Below are 17,485 nucleotides of genomic sequence, written 5' to 3'. Positions count from 1 at the left end.
GAAAATGCAGGCGAGAAGTCAGAGGGAAAAATGTATTAAGTTCTTGTTTATCTTGTTTATATACAAACAATTAGAAAATTAAAAAGAAAAAAATTACTTTTGCAAATTTTATTTAAATTGTTACTAGCCTACACAAGTTTTTTTTTTTTTCAATCGAGTAAATGTTCCTCTTGGCAGTAACAGCAGAAAGAAAAGGTGTGAACACAGAAAGCGAAGACTAACTTTTAACGTCTGCTGTAGCCCCCCGGGGTTAGCCTAAAAGCAGGCGAGCAGGAGAGGTAGCCTAACCAGAGCAGGAGGGATACCCAGGTCACCAACCACAAGGGCCACCGATCGAATCTATCCGGAAAACCACTGTTTGTAAGGTGCGAGGAAATACCAGCTCGCCAATCATTTCTTATATTTTACCAATCGGCGTGTATAAAAAAGATAGCTTTACGTAGCAACAGTAAGGAGAAGGCAATGGCAACCCTCTCCAGTGCTCTTGCCTGCAAAACCCCATGGACAGAGGAGCCTGGTAGGCTGCAGTCCATGGGGTCGCTAAGACTCGGACACGACTGAGCGACTTCACTTTCATTTTTCACTTTCACCCATGGGAGAAAGAAATGGCAACCCACTCCAGTGTACTTGCCTGGAAAATCCCAGGGACGGGGGAGCCTGGTGGGCTTCCGCCTATGGGGTTGCACAGAGTCGGACACGACTAACGTGACTTAGCATTAGCAACAATAAGCGGAGAAGGCAATGGCACCCCACTCCAGTACTCTTGCCTGGAAAATCCCACGGATGGAGGAGCCTGGTAGGCTGCAGTCCATGGGGTCGCTAAGAGTCGGACACGACTGAGCGACTTCACTTTCACCTTTCACTTTCATGCACTGGAGAAGGAAATGGCAACCTAACTCCCGTGTTCTTGACTGGAGAATCCCAGGGACGCGGGAGCCTGGTGGGCTGCCGTCTATGGGGTCGCACAGAGTCGGACACGACTGAAGCGATTTATCAGCAATAATAAGGGAAACCGCTGCCTGGATAGCATTGTTTTCCACTAAACAGGAAGGAGAAACAGCATCCAATCGGCGTGCCTTTCGCAATGGCCAATCAAACTTCTCCTTACATTGCGGCGCTGGGAAAAACGGAGCCGGGCTCTCTCGTCTCCCGGCGAGTGTCAGCTAGTGTTACTTGCGGGGCCGTGTGCCCATGAGGTTGTTTTTCTTAACTGAACGCTAAGGGACGCTCAGTTCGGTCCATCACTGTGCTAGCTGGATTTGCTCGTATTTGTTCCTAGCCACTGCTCAGGTAATGCACTCCCTTAACCAGGAAATTAAGGCATTCTCCCGGAATAATCTCAGGAAGCAGTGCACCAGGGTGACAACGCTAACTGGAAAGAAAATTATAGAAACATGGAAAGATGCCAGAATTCATGTTGTGGAAGAATTAGAGCCAAGCGGCGGGGGAGGTTGTGGTTATGTGCAGGACCTTAGCTTGGACTTGAAAGTTGGTGTTATTAAGCCATGGTTGCTCCTGGGTGAGTATATTTGATTTGCCGCTAAAGCGTTGAGTTCTTTTAACCATATTACTTCTTTTTTCTTCCTAGTATGTAGTAGTCTGTGCTATCAGCTAAAAGCGCCAGAAAATTGAAATGTTTCCTTTTCTGGATTTGGAACTTCCACCAGCTGCCTGGGACTGTTTCTGCCACACTATGAACCTAAGAGGCATAGATTCTAGTAGCACATAGCACCTGGTATTTGAATTTTAGAAAAGCGTTTTTCCTGTTTTTCTAACTTGTCTGGAGGACAACACATTGATGGTGTATTTTATTGGATTATGAAAGGATATAGCCTTAAAAGATTATCAAAGTAAAATTAATGCTTTTATTAGGCAAGACTACAAGTGATGAGGGTTAAAGTTGTAGAAAAGTTAACGCTTGAAAAGACAAGTGCTTGTTGGCCTGCCCTGGGATTGCAGCTATATGGAGTGCATGCCTCCTGTGGCCACGTCTATCCTTGTTGCCTGTTTTTGGACTGTTAAGAAGGTGGATTGTTATTTTATAGCTATGAGTCTGATGGTTTATGATTTCTTGTGTTATGATAAATAGAGATTCCCTGCACAACGCATAATTTACAAGTAGCAAATGAAACACAGATATGAATGTGCAAACTTGTTAACTTGGCACAAATATGATGCAGTGTTCTTAAAAGATAGTCAACAGTGTTTTAAGTACGTTTGAATAATTTTTCATTTATGAATAGAGAAATTAAGACTTGGAAAAATCAATGATTTTTCAATATTTATATAGCCAAGCCTCTCTTGTGTAAAAAGAACACTGAATTGGGAGTCAGAAATAGCTAGTGAGATGCTGTGTGATGTGCACACTCCTTTTAAAAGCTCTGTGAAACAGAGATCATTAGCTCCATTTTTCAGATTGGAATTGAATTTAACAATTGGTGAAATAACTTGCACAGCTCAAGTCTGATAACACTCCTGCTCTCCATCATTAACGTATACTGCCTCAGAGAGTCCAGGCTTTCAGCCTCAATCTTCCTACTCTACTTATAGTAGATGAGCCAGTGCAAGTTATTAATTCTCTCTAGTCCTCCAAGAGACCATCTGTAAAGCTGAAGTAAAGATATCTGCTTATCTTATAGGGTTGTCCTATAGTTGTTGCAAAGGTTTTTTGAAACATATCAGTTGCAGTATACATTTGAGTTATTTATTATAGTATGCATTGTGTGCATTGTTACATGATCTGTTTTTAAATTCACCAAATAATTATGTCCAGTTAGTTTCTGCAGCCCAGTGAAAAATTTAGTGGGTCATTTAGTTAGTCTGAAAATTTCACCCAGGATTTGCACACCGTTTCTAGGAAAGGAAATATATCCAGGCACGTTTTTTGGTTATTTGGCTTCTACTGTAGTAATAATGGTTTAAAATAATTATGGTAGAATTTAAAAATATCTTTCACTCTTTCAGAGTCTTCATGAACTTTGCTTATTTTTTAAATCTAGACTTATGCAAAGTGGGCTGATCAAGGTACTATTCTGACTGGCATTGGATCCTTACCAGGATCTTGAATGAGTGGTGGGAGGGACTTCTGAAACTAGTCCTAACATGGTCTCCTCTTTGAATCAGGACATGAGATATTTTTATTAGGTACAACCTCCTTTCTTGGGGGAAGGAGATGGTTACAAGAGAGGGAGATGGTTACAAATAACTTATTCCGGAGGGACCTATGGATGGTTACATTTAAAGTTTTTCCAGGTTAATGATAGAGGGGTTGTTTCTAGGTTGCCTCGGAAAACTTCCTTATCTCTTCAAAGCAACACAGCTCCCACCTAGCACTACATGAAATTAAATATTGTTTTGGGTGATGGATAAAGAAGGTGGAAAGCTATACAAATATGATCTGTCCATTTCAGTTTGCTCATAAATTCACCCAAGCTCCTGCATTTCAAAAATCTTACATAGGCCCTTGAAATACCTAACAGGTTGATAAAAGATCATAGTTAGTATTTTTGTCCTTGGTGTTGCAAATTATATTTTTACAAGAAATCTCACTAGGACTTTTCTTGAATCCAACTTGATTTGTAAAAGTGGAAAATTCCTTTTCTCTTGGGTAGTTTTAAAAGGTACACTTACTTCTTGCTATGTCCATTTTGTTACAGAGTCCCAATCAGTGACATCTTGAGATCTTTGCTTCAATTCTAAGAGAAAATTTGGGAATCCTTTACAAGGTTATAAGGGTTTCCCTGGTGGCTCAGATGGTAAAGAATCTACTTGCCGTGTGAGAGACCCAGTTCAATCTCTGGTTTGGGAAGATCCCCTGGAGAAGGATATACAATCCACTCCAGTTTTCTTGCTACAGTCCATGGGGTTGCAAAGAGTCAGACATGACTGAGCGACTAACACATAAGATTATAGAAGATTTCTGATATCTAGAAAACTCAATATTTTTAGAAGGCAGATAATACATTAAATTTGTAAAGCTCTTTATTTTGTAAAATTCTTTCATGAATTTTATTTTACCTTATCATTATAGAAATGTATGCTCCTATTTCTATCCATTTGTGAAAATTCAGTCCTACAGATTTCCCCAAAACATTTTTCTTTAGAATATTATTTATTTACCTTTTTAGTAATGTAATAATATCTTTTTGGTTTGTTTCAGTAATAACTTTTTTGGTCTATTTCTGTGATGATGAAAATAGAGATTTGTAAATTAAGACATGCTACATTAGAATTTATGCAATATTTGGTATTTTCATTAAAAACAGAAACAATTCTAGAGATCTTACATAGCCTAATTTTATGATACATATGATTGCAAAATACTGAACTTGTTAGAAGTCCCAGCTCCAATAGCATGTAATGTGCTTTCTAAATCAGTTACTTCATCTATAATATTTCCATAATAATTTTTGGCCAGGGTCATGAATATTATTGGGTTGTGTCAATGTAAAATATAACTGTACATTATTATTATTAAACTTATTTCTTTAGTTGTAGTCCTATTCATCAACTTCTTTTTCTGTTATTTAAAATTACCATACAGTTAAAATTGATTTGCTATTCAGTTCTATTAAATTTAACACAATCACAGATTCATGTTGCCACTGTTAAAATCATAAAATTCTTAAATTGATATTTGTTTTAAAATGTTAATTAAGGTAGTTTATAAAAGAATACATTCTACTTTTTCAAAACAAAGGTTTAAATAACATATTGTTATAATGATTTAGAGTATTTCTTTTCATATTAAGTGTTTTTCCAACAAAAGCTTAATGGAAGACTGCAACACAAAGCTACTTAATTTGGAGAAAAGCTAATATTTATATCTAGAATTTAGAGAGAAGTAACATGAACTGAATACTACCAAGTATTAGATGAAACACACAGGACAATTACCTAAAGTCCATTTGTACTGACTAAAATTATCCGGCCACACTATTAACACTCTCCTTGTGTTTGAAGAGTCAGTTGCTTTGGTCTCAAGAACACTAAATTTGAATCATGTATTCATTGTCTGGAAATCATTTTCAAAATGTAACAACCAACTCTGGAAAATGACTAACTCATTCTGTTTGGGGTGTATATGTATTTAATGGAAATAATGAAAATATCCAGCTTCGAGAAATACAATGACAGTTGAGGGAAGAAAAAAAAGAGTTTCATTCATGCATGTTTCTTTCTTTTCTTGTCTTTTTTCTCTTGTAAGAAATAGAGTGGAATTATTATTTAAAAGATACCATACATATAAAACCACCAAATTTCAGTTAACTTCCTAGAACCCATTTCTCCTCCTGGAGATGAATAGGACTACCTACAGAAAACTGAGAAATTATTTTTATTTTTTAATTATGAGGTACTTCAAATGTGTATAAAATTATAGACTATAGCAATTACATATCTACCATTAACAAATGTTAATATTTTGATAGGCTAAGTTTTAAGTAGAATAAATTTGAACGTAGATTCAGTAAGGAGCCTGTGAGCTTTGTATTACCAAGAGAATATTGGCCAACCAGCATATTGCTGACCTTCCAGCTACCTAAAATCACATGGTAGAAGCTGGCAGATTTCCCAGACAGTTAAGGTGAAAAAACCGTTTTCTGTAGAAATGGAACCTAATTCAGGAAAGTAAAATACTTGAAATCTTTAAATAATAAATGCCCTATGTTTTCAGTTGTGTAACTCACTTTAGTTTAACTAGTTCTTCTCCTGTATAAACTTGCTTACTGACTAGAGTCATTTTTCAAATGTAGGAGATCTGGAAAGCCAACTTTCAGAGGGAGCAGCTGGAAAAGGGTACAGCCCTAGCTGCGCATGGAACGTGGGTCGAACTCTGTAGACCAACAGTGTTTGCTCTAAGCTGCTGAGTGTTCCCAGACGAGCTGGCACTAGATCATTTTGTGGGTGTCTTTTTAAATATTCTTTTCTTCAGTTACAAAAGAAATCGTGAGCATGAAGAAAAAAATCACCTATAATCTTACTGTAACATTTTGTTCTATATACTTCCTGCCCATTTTTAAGCATATACATTGTTTTTGTTTTTACAAAAATGATTGCTGTTTTGTAACCTACTTTTATCACCTGATATATTGAAAATATATTTCCATGCAATAAATATTCTTCTACATTTCTCATTTCAAGGGGCCGTATATATTTTCATGGGATATTCATCAAAAATATTCATCCTGTAAATACTTTTGGACTCTGAAATCCCACTTCTAGGAATTTTTCCTAAAAGTTCTGGATATTGCAAAGATTAGCTATTAGGATATTCTTCACAGTATTGTTGGTAATACAAAATAAACCCCACAGAAAGAAAACAAACAAAAATCCACCCAAACCCAATGCCCCATCAATGGCCCAATTTTTCTAGGAACAATTCCTAGAAGTGGGATTTGAGTCCAAAAGTATTTACAGGATGAATATTTTTTGATGAATACTCCTGAATTATCTTTCAAAGAGTTGGACTCAGGTCCTCCCAAGGTATATTTCTTAAAATAAATGAATAACTAACAGAATTGTTACAAAATTCAGATTAAAAGTCAGGATAATTATTTTTATGTTCAAGGTGATGTGATTTATTTCTTATAGGGTCACAAGATGCTGCTCATGATCTGGATACACTGAAAAGACTCAAGGTAAAAAGAAATGCTTCAGGAGTGTTCCAAGTTATTTACTGCAGCACTATTTATAATAGCAAATTATTGAAAGCAACCCACATTTCCATCAGTAGGGAGCTGGTTAAATGAACAATGACAGAATGCTATATAGCTTTTAAAAAACACACACAACAGTCTTTAAATACTGATATGAAAGGATCTGAAGGACATTTTTAAACAGGGCCAAAAATCCCCAGTGTTGCCTTTGTGTAAGAAAAAGAGTAAATAAAATATTTGATATAAATATCTATCTTATAAGATATAAATATCTTTTAAAGATACTCTAAAAGAATATATAAGAAATGGATAAAGGTAGTTATAGGTGGGCAATAATGGAGTGGAAAAGGACAGGTTGAAGAGCAAGACCTCTTAATTTTTTAAATAAGGTTTTGATTTTTGAACGACTTCAGAAAATAAAATTTTGATATTGCCTAAATGTAAGGTTTAAGTGAGTCAACCTGTGTGCTTAGCACATACTAAGTACTCAGTGAAGGGGCTGTTCTTATTATCCCTATTTTAAAGGGCATCCCAAGGTCAATGATTGAAAGGACCTCTGAAACTGCATTTTGGAAGTATGCTTCATTCCTAGAAAGGTTTTAGGTTAGGTCCCTGCCACTACCATCTTGGGCTTCCCTGCTAGCTCAGATGGCAAAGAATCTGCTGCAGTGCAGGAGACCTGGGTTTGATCCCTGGGTTGGAAGATCCTGTGGTGGAGGGCATGGCAACCCACTCCAGTATTCTTGCCTGTAGAATTCTTTGGACAGTGGAGTCTGGCAGGCTACCGTCCATGGGGTCGCAAAGACTGGGACCTGACTGAGTGACTAACACTTCCAGCACCACCACCATGACCTGTGACTTAGTACAGTTCTTTTCAAGCAGGATCATTGAATCAATACACATATAAATTGCATTTCCAAGCGGCTAAACATTCAGAAAACTAAGATCATGGCATCTGGTCCCATCACATCATGGCAAATAGATGGGGGAACAGTGGAAACAGTGTCAGACTTTATTTTGGGGGCTCCAAACTCACTGCAAATGGTGACTGCAGCCATGAAATTAAAAGACGCTTACTCCTTGGAAGGAAAGTTATGACCAACCTAGATAGCATATTCAAAAGCCGAGACATTACTTTGCCAACAAAGGTCCATCTAGACAAGGCTATGGCTTTTCCTGTGGTCATGTATGGATGTGAGAGTTGGACTATGAAGAAAGCTGAGCACCGAAGAATTGATGCTTTCGAACTGTGGTGTTGGAGAAGACTCTTGAGAGTCCCTTGGACTTCAAGGAGATCCAACCAGTCCATTCTAAAGATCAGTCCTGGGGGTTCTTTGGAAGGACTAATGCTAAAGCTAAAACTCCAATACTTTGGCCACCTCATGTGAAGAGTTGACTCATTGGAAAAGACTTTGATGCTCGGAGGGATTGGGGGCAGGAGGAGAAGGGGACGACCGAGGATGAGATGGTTGGATGGCGTCACCGACTCGATAAGCGTGAGTTTGAGTGAACTCCGGGAGTTGGTGATGGACAGGGAGGCCTGGCATGCTGCTGTTCATGGGGTCGCAAAGAGTTGGACACGACTGAGCGACTGAACTGAACTGAACTGAAACTATCTAGACGTTGGATAGTTTTATAGCCCACAATATTTGTAAAGCACTTTTACCTTTCAGCAAGTTTCCCCAAGATTCTCATTTTGTCATCTTCGTAATCCTGTGATAGATAGGAAAGCTGTATGCTGCTAAGGCACTTCAGTCGTGTCTGACTCTGTGCGACCCCATAGACAGCAGCCTACTAGGCTCCCACGTCCCTGGGATTCTCCAGGCAAGGACACTGGAGTGGGTTGCCATTTCCTTCTCCAATGCATGAAAGTGAAAAGTGAAAGTGAAGTCGCTCAGTTGTGTCCGAGCCTCAGCGACCCCATGGACTGCAGCTTTCCAGGCTCCTCTGTCCATGGGATTTTCCAGGCAAGAGTACTGGAGTGGGGTGCCATTGCCTTCTCCGAAGAAAGCTGTATAGATACATATATATTCTGTAAGTGGTCAGACCTCATTTTTGGTCTTTGGGGGATGTAGAATATAGTTCTAAAGACAGGGCAAACACATCAGTATCATACGACATTGGAATATTTATTATGTAATTAAAGGCAGAGTCATACAGCCCTGGCCAGAGGTACTCTTGGAGTGGGAGGGTAACTTGACACAGCCTGAGAGGCCATCACAGGGAAAGCAAAAGGACATTTCAGACAGTATCTTCTAAAAATGTTCTTCTCTTCTGTCTAGAATTCTCCCATCTCTCCTCTTGAGCAGATTAGTGGTGTTTTTTCTGTTGTTTTCCTCCACAAGGCAGTTAGGTTTGTAAGTAGCTTATGGCCCTCTCTTCATGAGGTCTAGTTCCCTGAATATCTTAATCAATACTCTTTTGGCTGTGGACCACAGAAACCTGAGCAAGGAGAGAGAATGCATATGATGATCTCAGGGCGGGGAGATGAGGGCAGGGGGAGCTCTTTGGAACCTGGGAGGAGAGTGGCTGTGCCAGAGAATAGAAGGCCATCCGCTGGCACACAGCCCCTCTCTGCACATCTGCTCTTCTCATTTGGAAGCAGGGATCTTTCACTTAATACAGAATGGCTGTCTTAAAGCTCCTGAGTTTGTGGATTATTCTAACTGTCTCGTACACCTCTTTCTAAATTTCTTAAATCAATCTAGCTTAAGTCAGGTGTCCACCGGAATCCAGTTAGCTGTGTTGGGGGAAGGAGCGAGGCATTGCCAGAGCCACACCTGTGAAGATAGTAGGGTCAGGGGAGGCAGAATCCGATCCATTTAGCCTTTGGATTCTCTTAACGAACTTCTCACATGGCTTCTTGCATTTGCTTGGTGGACTCCAGGAAAGGAGCTTGAATGCATAGATGGAGGAGGAGGTTGCTCACATGTGCCATTTGAAAGCAAATCTTTCACGACCATCTCACCTTTCAACCCTGTGGCATTGGTGCTTTTTAAAACCTCATTGGGTGACCAGTCACCTTGAAACCAAACCCAGCGCTCTGTGGTGTGACTTGCCGTCCAAGTTCAGAAGCAGCAAGAGAATCCAAAATTCAGGGTGTACCTATTGAACTTTCAAAAAGCTCACTGGGTAGTTCTGGTGTGTAGCCACACTTGAGAACAACTGTACTTACAAAGAATACAAAAGGAAAGTAGGAAATAATTATTGAAAGGGAAGTTATTGCTACTAATGCACGTCCCTTACTTTCATTTTTTTATGGACATTAATTGATTTATTCAATAGATATTTTAAGTACTTTCTGTGTGAGGTTTCCTGCTCACTCACAATGCTTTACTTATAAAAGTGAGTAGGCTAAATATGGTCCCTACCCTGGTGGAGTTTCCAGTACAATATGGGAGACGAACTCTAGGTGATAAGGGCTATTGTAAGGCACACAGAGGGGACTATAGGAGTATACGGGCTTCCCTGGAGGCTCCGTGTTAAAGAACCTGCCTGCCAAGCAGATGTGGGCTTGATCCCTGGGTTGGGAAGATCCTCTAGAGAAGGAAATGGCAACCCACTCCAGTCTTCTTGTCTGGGACATCCCATGAACAGAGGAGCCTGGTGGGCTACCGTCCATAGGGGTCACAAAAGAGTCAGACATGGCATGGCGACTAAACAACAATAACAACAAATATGTGTGTAGAAATAGCACTTCTGGTAAGGGAGGAGGCCGGCAGAGAGGGCTCCCTGAAGGACGTGTGATTCAAGTGTGCGTGTGTTCAGTCGTGTCTGACTTTTGTGTGAGTCTTTGGACTGTTGCCCAGCAGACTCCTTTGTCCATGGAATTTTCCAGGCAGGAATATTGGAGTGGGTTGCCATTTCCTCCTCGAGGGGATCTACCCGACCCAGGGATCGAACCTATGTCTCTGGCATTTCCTTCATTGCAGGCAGATTCTTTACCACTGAGCCACCTGGGAAGCCCAAGTGAGTCATGCTTAAATTATGTATTGTTACAGATCTCAACACCTCAATTTAATTAACCTAATTCATTAACCTAAGTAACCTAATTAGGTTTAATTTTATTTAAACATAATTTTTTAGGTTTAATTAACCTAATTCATGTGAATTTTTTTAAAATTATCTTTTTCTCTTTAAGGTGACTCATATTCTCAATGTTGCGTATGGAGTTGAAAACGCTTTCCTCAATGATTTTATATATAAGAATATTTCTATATTGGATCTGCCTGAGACCAATATCCTGTCTTATTTTCCAGAATGTTTTGAATTTATTGAACAAGCAAAAATGAAGGTAAGTTTGGTACTGATTCACAGTTCCTCAAGAACAGAAATTTTAAAATATTGGTCCATTCTCCACTTCTTTCTATAATGAATATGTAAGAACTATTATTAAGTTTCCCTGTCAACAATATTTCATTAATTCCTATAATTATTTAGTCCTCCAGTTGCTCTTCTTCCAGCGAGGTACTTACTTTTAACTTTATTTTCTTGCATTTATTTACTACTACTATTCTGACTGCGTGGGTCGTGACTGTGGCATCGGGCTCTCTCTTGCAGCCTGTGCGCTTCCCTCCAGCTGTGGCACTTGGGCCCCAGAGTGCGTGGGCTCTGCAGTTGTGTGCAGGCTCCAGAGCGCATACGCTCTGGGGCTTGTGGCACTCAGACTCTCTAGTTGAGGAACACGGGCTCACTAGTTGGGGCATCTGGGCTTCATGGCCCCACAGCACGTGGGATCTTTATTGTAACCAGGGATCGAACCCACATCCCCTGCAGTGGAAGGCAGATTCTTAACTACTGGACCACCAGGGAAGTCTGTATTCTTTAACTTTAATTTCTCATCTTCGTATGCCTTCCTAAGAAATGTTAGGATTTAAAATTTTCTGCTCAACTGGGTTGGCTAAAAAGTTTGTTTGGGTTTTTCCATAACATCTTACAGAAAAATCCGAATGACCTTTTTGGCCAGCCCACTACTAAGGTTCCTTTTGATCATCTCTAACCATCTGCCCTCTGACCACTTTGCAAGGTAATCAGGTGAACTATGGAACAGAGGCTGCTCTGGTCCTTAGTGTATTTATGAAGATGAATATTACTAAGATTGTTTGAAAATGCTGATCAAAAGCTGTCCATTGGTTCTCTGACTTTAGAAGACCCACAGAAAGTACAATACTTTAATTTTGGTACTAGATCCAAGGGAACACTCTGACAGGCAGGGCTTCTAGGTTGGCTTTACCAATTATTATGCCTTGAAATTATATCATTTTTAGTCAATATATAATTATAAAATTTATGTGAGATAAATAGATGGGAATGTAGAAGCGCTTATAGAGAAAAGTTAACTGTCATGGAGCACTTGGCAATAAACGATAGTTAACATTATAGCTTAATTAACTTCTAATGATTTTCCTTCTACCTTATCTCCTTGCCTCTCTCTGTTTCTTCCTTTCATTTAGTAATATTTATTAAGTGCCTTATGTGCCCAACACTGTTCTAGATACCTTCCTCTAGATTGCTGGAAAAATATTAAACTATTCAACCTTATTTAATAGTAGATATTTGGATAAGAAAAAAGAAAGAGGTTTTCTAATTCAAAGCCTAATATTGGCCACTCTTTTAGCTTGTGAAAAACTATATAGATTCTAGATTGTCAGATGCCAGTGTACCAGCTAATAGTCTTAGGAATAAAAGTGATAATGTTTCTGTGTTAGCTGCTTTTCTAAGGAGATGTATAATATGCCTTAGATGGTAATGGAAAAATGTAAACATTATTCATATTTATCTTCATATTAGACATATTAGACATGTCATATTAGACATTAAACATATACATGTTTCAAGTAAAAAGTGAAAGGGATAATAGTTAATTAAAGTGGTCCTTAGTTTGGGTTTCTCAGAAAACAGAACCTGAGGCAAGGATTTAGAGCTGATGCTTCATTTGAGAGGTGCAGTCCCTAGGCAGTGAGAGTGAGAAGAAAGGGAAGTGACTCAGAAAAGGATGAGAACCAATATAAGATGATGTTTTTACCCTGCTGAGCACAGCTTCACAATGAGCTGATAGCAAAATAGCTGGTTCCTTGGCAAGGTGGTACCCAAGACATCCCCAGGCAGGGAATCCAAAGAAACTGCACCTCAATACAGATTTTGGGAAAGAGAGAAGAGAGAGAATTTATCTGCCGGGCTCTCTGTCAGCTCCTGTTTCCCATTGGTCAGAGTTTAGGCATGGAGAGGTAACTAACCCTACAATTCCAGGTTACAGCACCCCACTTTTTCAGCACCCACCTTGAAGCCCTGTGGTATGACTTGCCATCCAAGTTCAGAAGCAGCAAGAGAATCCAGAACTCAGGGTGTACTGGTCTATGCAGAGACTGACATGGGGGAAGAGCCAGGCATTCTTAGGCAAGCAGAACTCAGTAGGCCTACAGGAAATAGTCAGGCACAGAGGTGGCAGCTGAGGTGGAACAAGCTGAGGGTCCATGAGGTCAAGGGAATCTGAGGAGATGCCTGAAGTGTTTCTGCTGTGAGATGTATATATAATATGTTCTGATTTCTCAAGCCTTATGTGTTTTACTGGAACCTGAGCCTCAGCGATTATTTCCTTACCCTGGAAACTCTTTATTGTTTAGATAATGCACATTTAACTTTAGCAACAGAATTTTTGAATTTTGTCATTCTTTTTTTCTCCCTAGAAGAAATCTCTTCATGATTTTGCCTGTTGTATATTCAGGTATTATTAAATGCAATTACTCTGTGAATTGCCTATTTCAGAACTACTGTTCTAGGCCCTAGTTTGTTGTTTTCATCTTTTCACATACAGCTGCCAAATAGAATGTCTTTCATTTCCCCATGTCTTTCCTCATTTTTCTCTGTAGTTATAAAACCCTGTTTGTTTGGTTTCTCTGTCCTTCCTGTATCTCCCCCTAATGTGTTATCTGCCAGGCTTATGCCCAAAGGGACAGAAATACACATGACATGGTAGTAGTAAGATAACTTCCATAGGTTCAAGAGTTCTTTTACTTGAGTATTTATTTGATCCCCTTTTTTATGTGCAGAAGATTTTGTTAGTACAAAATGTGTATTTGATATTCCACATTTATTTTATTATTTATAAGATGTGATTTTTAAAACATGTAAGTGGTTTATAACATTGGAAAAATATAGATAAGTAAAAATTGAGATCATGCATTTTCACCAATACATATAGCCACTTGTAGTATTTTAATGTATTTTTCTATATATCAAAAGACTTATTTTTTTAAAAAAGATCTGAACTTGATCTGTCAGAAAATATGAGTTACTTATTCTGAGAAGGAGGAAGGGATGTATATTGCTGCCTTTAAGGAGCTAGCAATCTAATTGAAAAGCTATGAATAACAACATGAAAACAAAGCAAGCTATATAAAATGGAAATACTATAATTCCTAAATGCCCATTGCAAAATGGTGACATGATTTTTTAAGAGAATGTTTTCTCAAAATGCATAGCAAAATTTTTTTTGCTTACCAGACATTTATGGAACACCTACTATGTGCCAAAAATTGCTCTAAGTACTAGGCATAAAAAGATGTCTTGGAGAGTCCTCCTGCCCTCCTCTCAAGCAGAGAGACAGGCTTCTTAGAAGCCATGGTTAGCTGGACCAACGAGAGGAAAAAGCCTTTTAAACATAGGACGATAGCAAATGCAAAAGAAAAATTGCTTTATAAATTATTTAATTGTCATTACTTTGAATTCTTGAAAGGGAATATGAAGCTAGTAGTTTCTTTGGAAATACTTTCAAGGGCAGTATGATACTCAAGGAATAAGAGGTAAATAAGTAAATTCAAAGGCTGTAGAAACTAACAGAAAAGTATCTGTTACATAAAGAATGTAAGAGAAGAAAATACTAACATTATTAAATAATAGCTAAAACTGATTACACTGTAAGACTAAAAATAAAGCTAGTTTCATTTTCAAAAGCATATGTGTAGATCATAAAATAGCGATAACTGATACATAGGAAACATTAAAAATTACACTGGAAGGTATCTCTTATTAATGTTATGAGCCCAAGTTTCTTTGGAAAATCTGATTTGTTTTGCGTTAAAAGAAGTTCATTAATAGTGGGACTTCCCTGGTGATCCAGGGGCTAAGACTCCGAGCTCCCACTGCAGGGTCCCTGGTTTGATCCCTGGTCAGGGAACTGGAGCCCACATGCCACAAGAAATGATTAAAGACACTGCCAGCTGCAAATAAGACATGGTGCAGTCAAATACATAAATATTATTTTTTAAAAAGAAGTTCATTGGCAGTGTCCATTGGTTACTGTAATATGATTTTAAAATGTCTTAAGTCTTATTAAAAAGAGCCATTGTACAAAGTGAGAAAAGTTCTGTATATGCATAGTGAATATTTTTGTTTTGCTTTTCTTGTGCAGAAACAATATCTGGAAATGACTCTGAAATATATAAATATAAACAATTGAAATTGTCTTTCTGATATGAGAATTTTTAAAATATTAACTAATCTTGTGAATCATCTTTCTTTCTTGAAGTGAGATACACTCGCTACACTTGTTATAATAGTCTTAGGAAAGGAATTTTGCAACCGATTTATGCATCTAAGAACTACCTTGTAAAATAATCTAATAAGCCATGAACATAGCATTGTTGATGTATGCTTTGGGCAGAGAGTTTTCAGTTGTCAGGTTTTTTCTCCCCTTCTCTGTTCCTATGTTGTTTGTGTTGTACGAAAAGAAGAATCAAGAAATGAAGTAACTAAAATGACTGGTTCTACAGGGTGTGCTCGCCATTCACTATGTTTCATTAAGATCATTAACTTTTAAAAGGCCTGGGATAAGCCAACCTGTATCAGTGCTGATCCATCAGATATATCACATTCATTATTAATGCAATATTACCCCCATCAGCATTGGTCTTGCACTGTGTCCCTTTTCACTTGTAAAGTATCATTTGCAAGTTACCTGAAACGTTTTGCATTTATTGACCTCATGCTGGTGTCTAAATTACCTTTTCCACTTCATGTTGTCATGAGCTATTTGAGTCAACATTTTACTGCCTCATAAGTTTAACTACTTTTTTAGGTCATTTCCCTCCAGAATAAAATAGATCCAAAGGAAGAACATTTTTTCCTTCCTGATCATTTTATAGATAGATTTCTAAGCCCATGATACTAGTTCTTTATAGGGACGGTATATGTACCTAGGATATGAGCTTTTTGTGTAGTTTATGACTGTGGTTTTATTTATACTTCCACATATATTTTCTCTGATTTTTCTCTTATTTATAGGCCTATGGCTACTAAGTTACTAGATTTTTATGTGTACTTTACTAGATTACTTCAGGGTAGTAAAAGATAATTTCAGAATTCCAAATATATCATCAAAGCATTTCAAACCTGGGAGGTGGGAAAAGAAGATGTTGATTAATTGATTGATTTTTTTCCCCATTCATTCCCTACAGTGCATTGGTTTCTGATGCACTGTATCAGAATAAATTGAGTCAAATAAATTGATAAAGTGAATATTTTTATCTTATAATTTTTAAATAGTGTAAGTTTTCAGTACAACTCTTAAATAAATAATGAAGATTTTTGTTTGGTTTTATTATAGGATGGAGTGGTTCTTGTTCATTGTAATGCAGGAGTTTCCAGGGCTGCTGCAATTATAATAGGCTTCCTAATGAATTCTGAAGAAATCTCATTTACCAGTGCTTTTTCTTTGGTGAAAAATGCAAGGCCTTCCATATGTCCCAACGCTGGCTTTCTGGAGCAGCTTCGTACATATCAAGGGGGCAAAGAAAGGAATAAATGTGACAAACTACAGGAATTAGAAGAAGCAACAGTTCCTGAGTTACATTCTAGCCAATGATGGACAACTGTTACTTTCTGAGTTGGTCTCTAGAGCCACCACCTTCCCTCCTTTTTTGGAGAGTAAACTAGTAGAAACCTTCTTTTCTCATGCTTTTTTTTTCAAGTGGAAATAGAGGTCAATTGATCGTCCTAAACTAGAGTATAAATAAATTTTTAAATTATATCATGTTTTCTTTAGTATTATAACGTGAGATTAAATGCTTTGATTTGCTAAGGAAAAATAACAATGTATTACCAATAATTGACTTCTGCAGAAAGAAAAGGTTTACATTTAACATCTATATTAAAGCATGAAAGATTAAATTAGTTGATTAAAACTTCTGGTAGTTTTCTATGCCAGCAACTATTTCCATGAAAGAAATAACGTGAAGTGCTGTTTGATTTACTACTTCAGAAGAAGGCAAATTTCTTTGTAAAGAGTTTAAGATTAAAAAATGACACCTTAAACCTGCCCCAAAAGGTAACCAAAATCTGAAGATTTACACAATACCTATGTAGTAGTTACATTATTCACAAAATTTTTATGTCCTTTTATGAAAATGCACCCGCTTTTCATTTTGATTTTTAAATTATATTCTGTTTTTTTTCAAACATTTTTGTGTAGCTATGCTCTCTTACATAATTGTGAGCGTATGGTTCTTTAATTAGGTGCTAGTCTCTTAAATTGTGTACTTTTTATTCTGGGTTCCTAGCATTCTGTTTTTGGATTCCATGTCATAATTATCTGATCTCCTTGAATCTGTAGGAAAGTGTTTCAAACTGAAGAATCATTTTTAAAATGTGGTTTGTTTTCTAGTTTGGTATTCTACAAGGGAACATATTTTTAAGGAAAGAACACTTATGGTTTTGTAAGAAATTTTGAATACATTTTAAGAAAGCCCAAAATCATTTACAATTTTATTTTTAGCCAGAGGCTTTGAATGGTTTCTTTTTTTTTTTATTAAGTCTCCTTGTTGGCAAGGCTA

The 17,485-nt window shown here is 37.7% G+C and overlaps 1 protein-coding gene across 2 annotated transcripts; it reads left to right on the top strand.

The window, feature by feature from the left end:
* Positions 1-1,293: 1,293 nt before the first annotated feature.
* Positions 1,294-16,518, top strand: DUSP19 (dual specificity phosphatase 19). 2 transcript variants are annotated; one of them, XM_068969213.1, is made up of 4 exons: positions 1,294-1,519; positions 6,592-6,638; positions 10,798-10,950; positions 16,261-16,518. In XM_068969213.1, exons 1-4 carry the CDS (start codon positions 1,294-1,296, stop codon positions 16,516-16,518), a joined length of 684 nt encoding a protein of 227 aa, XP_068825314.1. The 2 variants fall into 2 exon arrangements, with proteins under 2 accessions (XP_068825314.1, XP_068825315.1); XM_068969214.1 differs by having other exon boundaries at positions 10,916-10,950; positions 16,261-16,283.
* The last annotated feature ends 967 nt before the right edge of the window (positions 16,519-17,485 follow it).

Source organism: Capricornis sumatraensis, chromosome 3, assembly GCF_032405125.1.
Source record: "Capricornis sumatraensis isolate serow.1 chromosome 3, serow.2, whole genome shotgun sequence".
NCBI lineage: Eukaryota > Metazoa > Chordata > Mammalia > Artiodactyla > Bovidae > Capricornis > Capricornis sumatraensis.
Note: the sequence above shows the minus strand (reverse complement) of the source record. Positions and strands in the feature narration are given on the sequence as shown.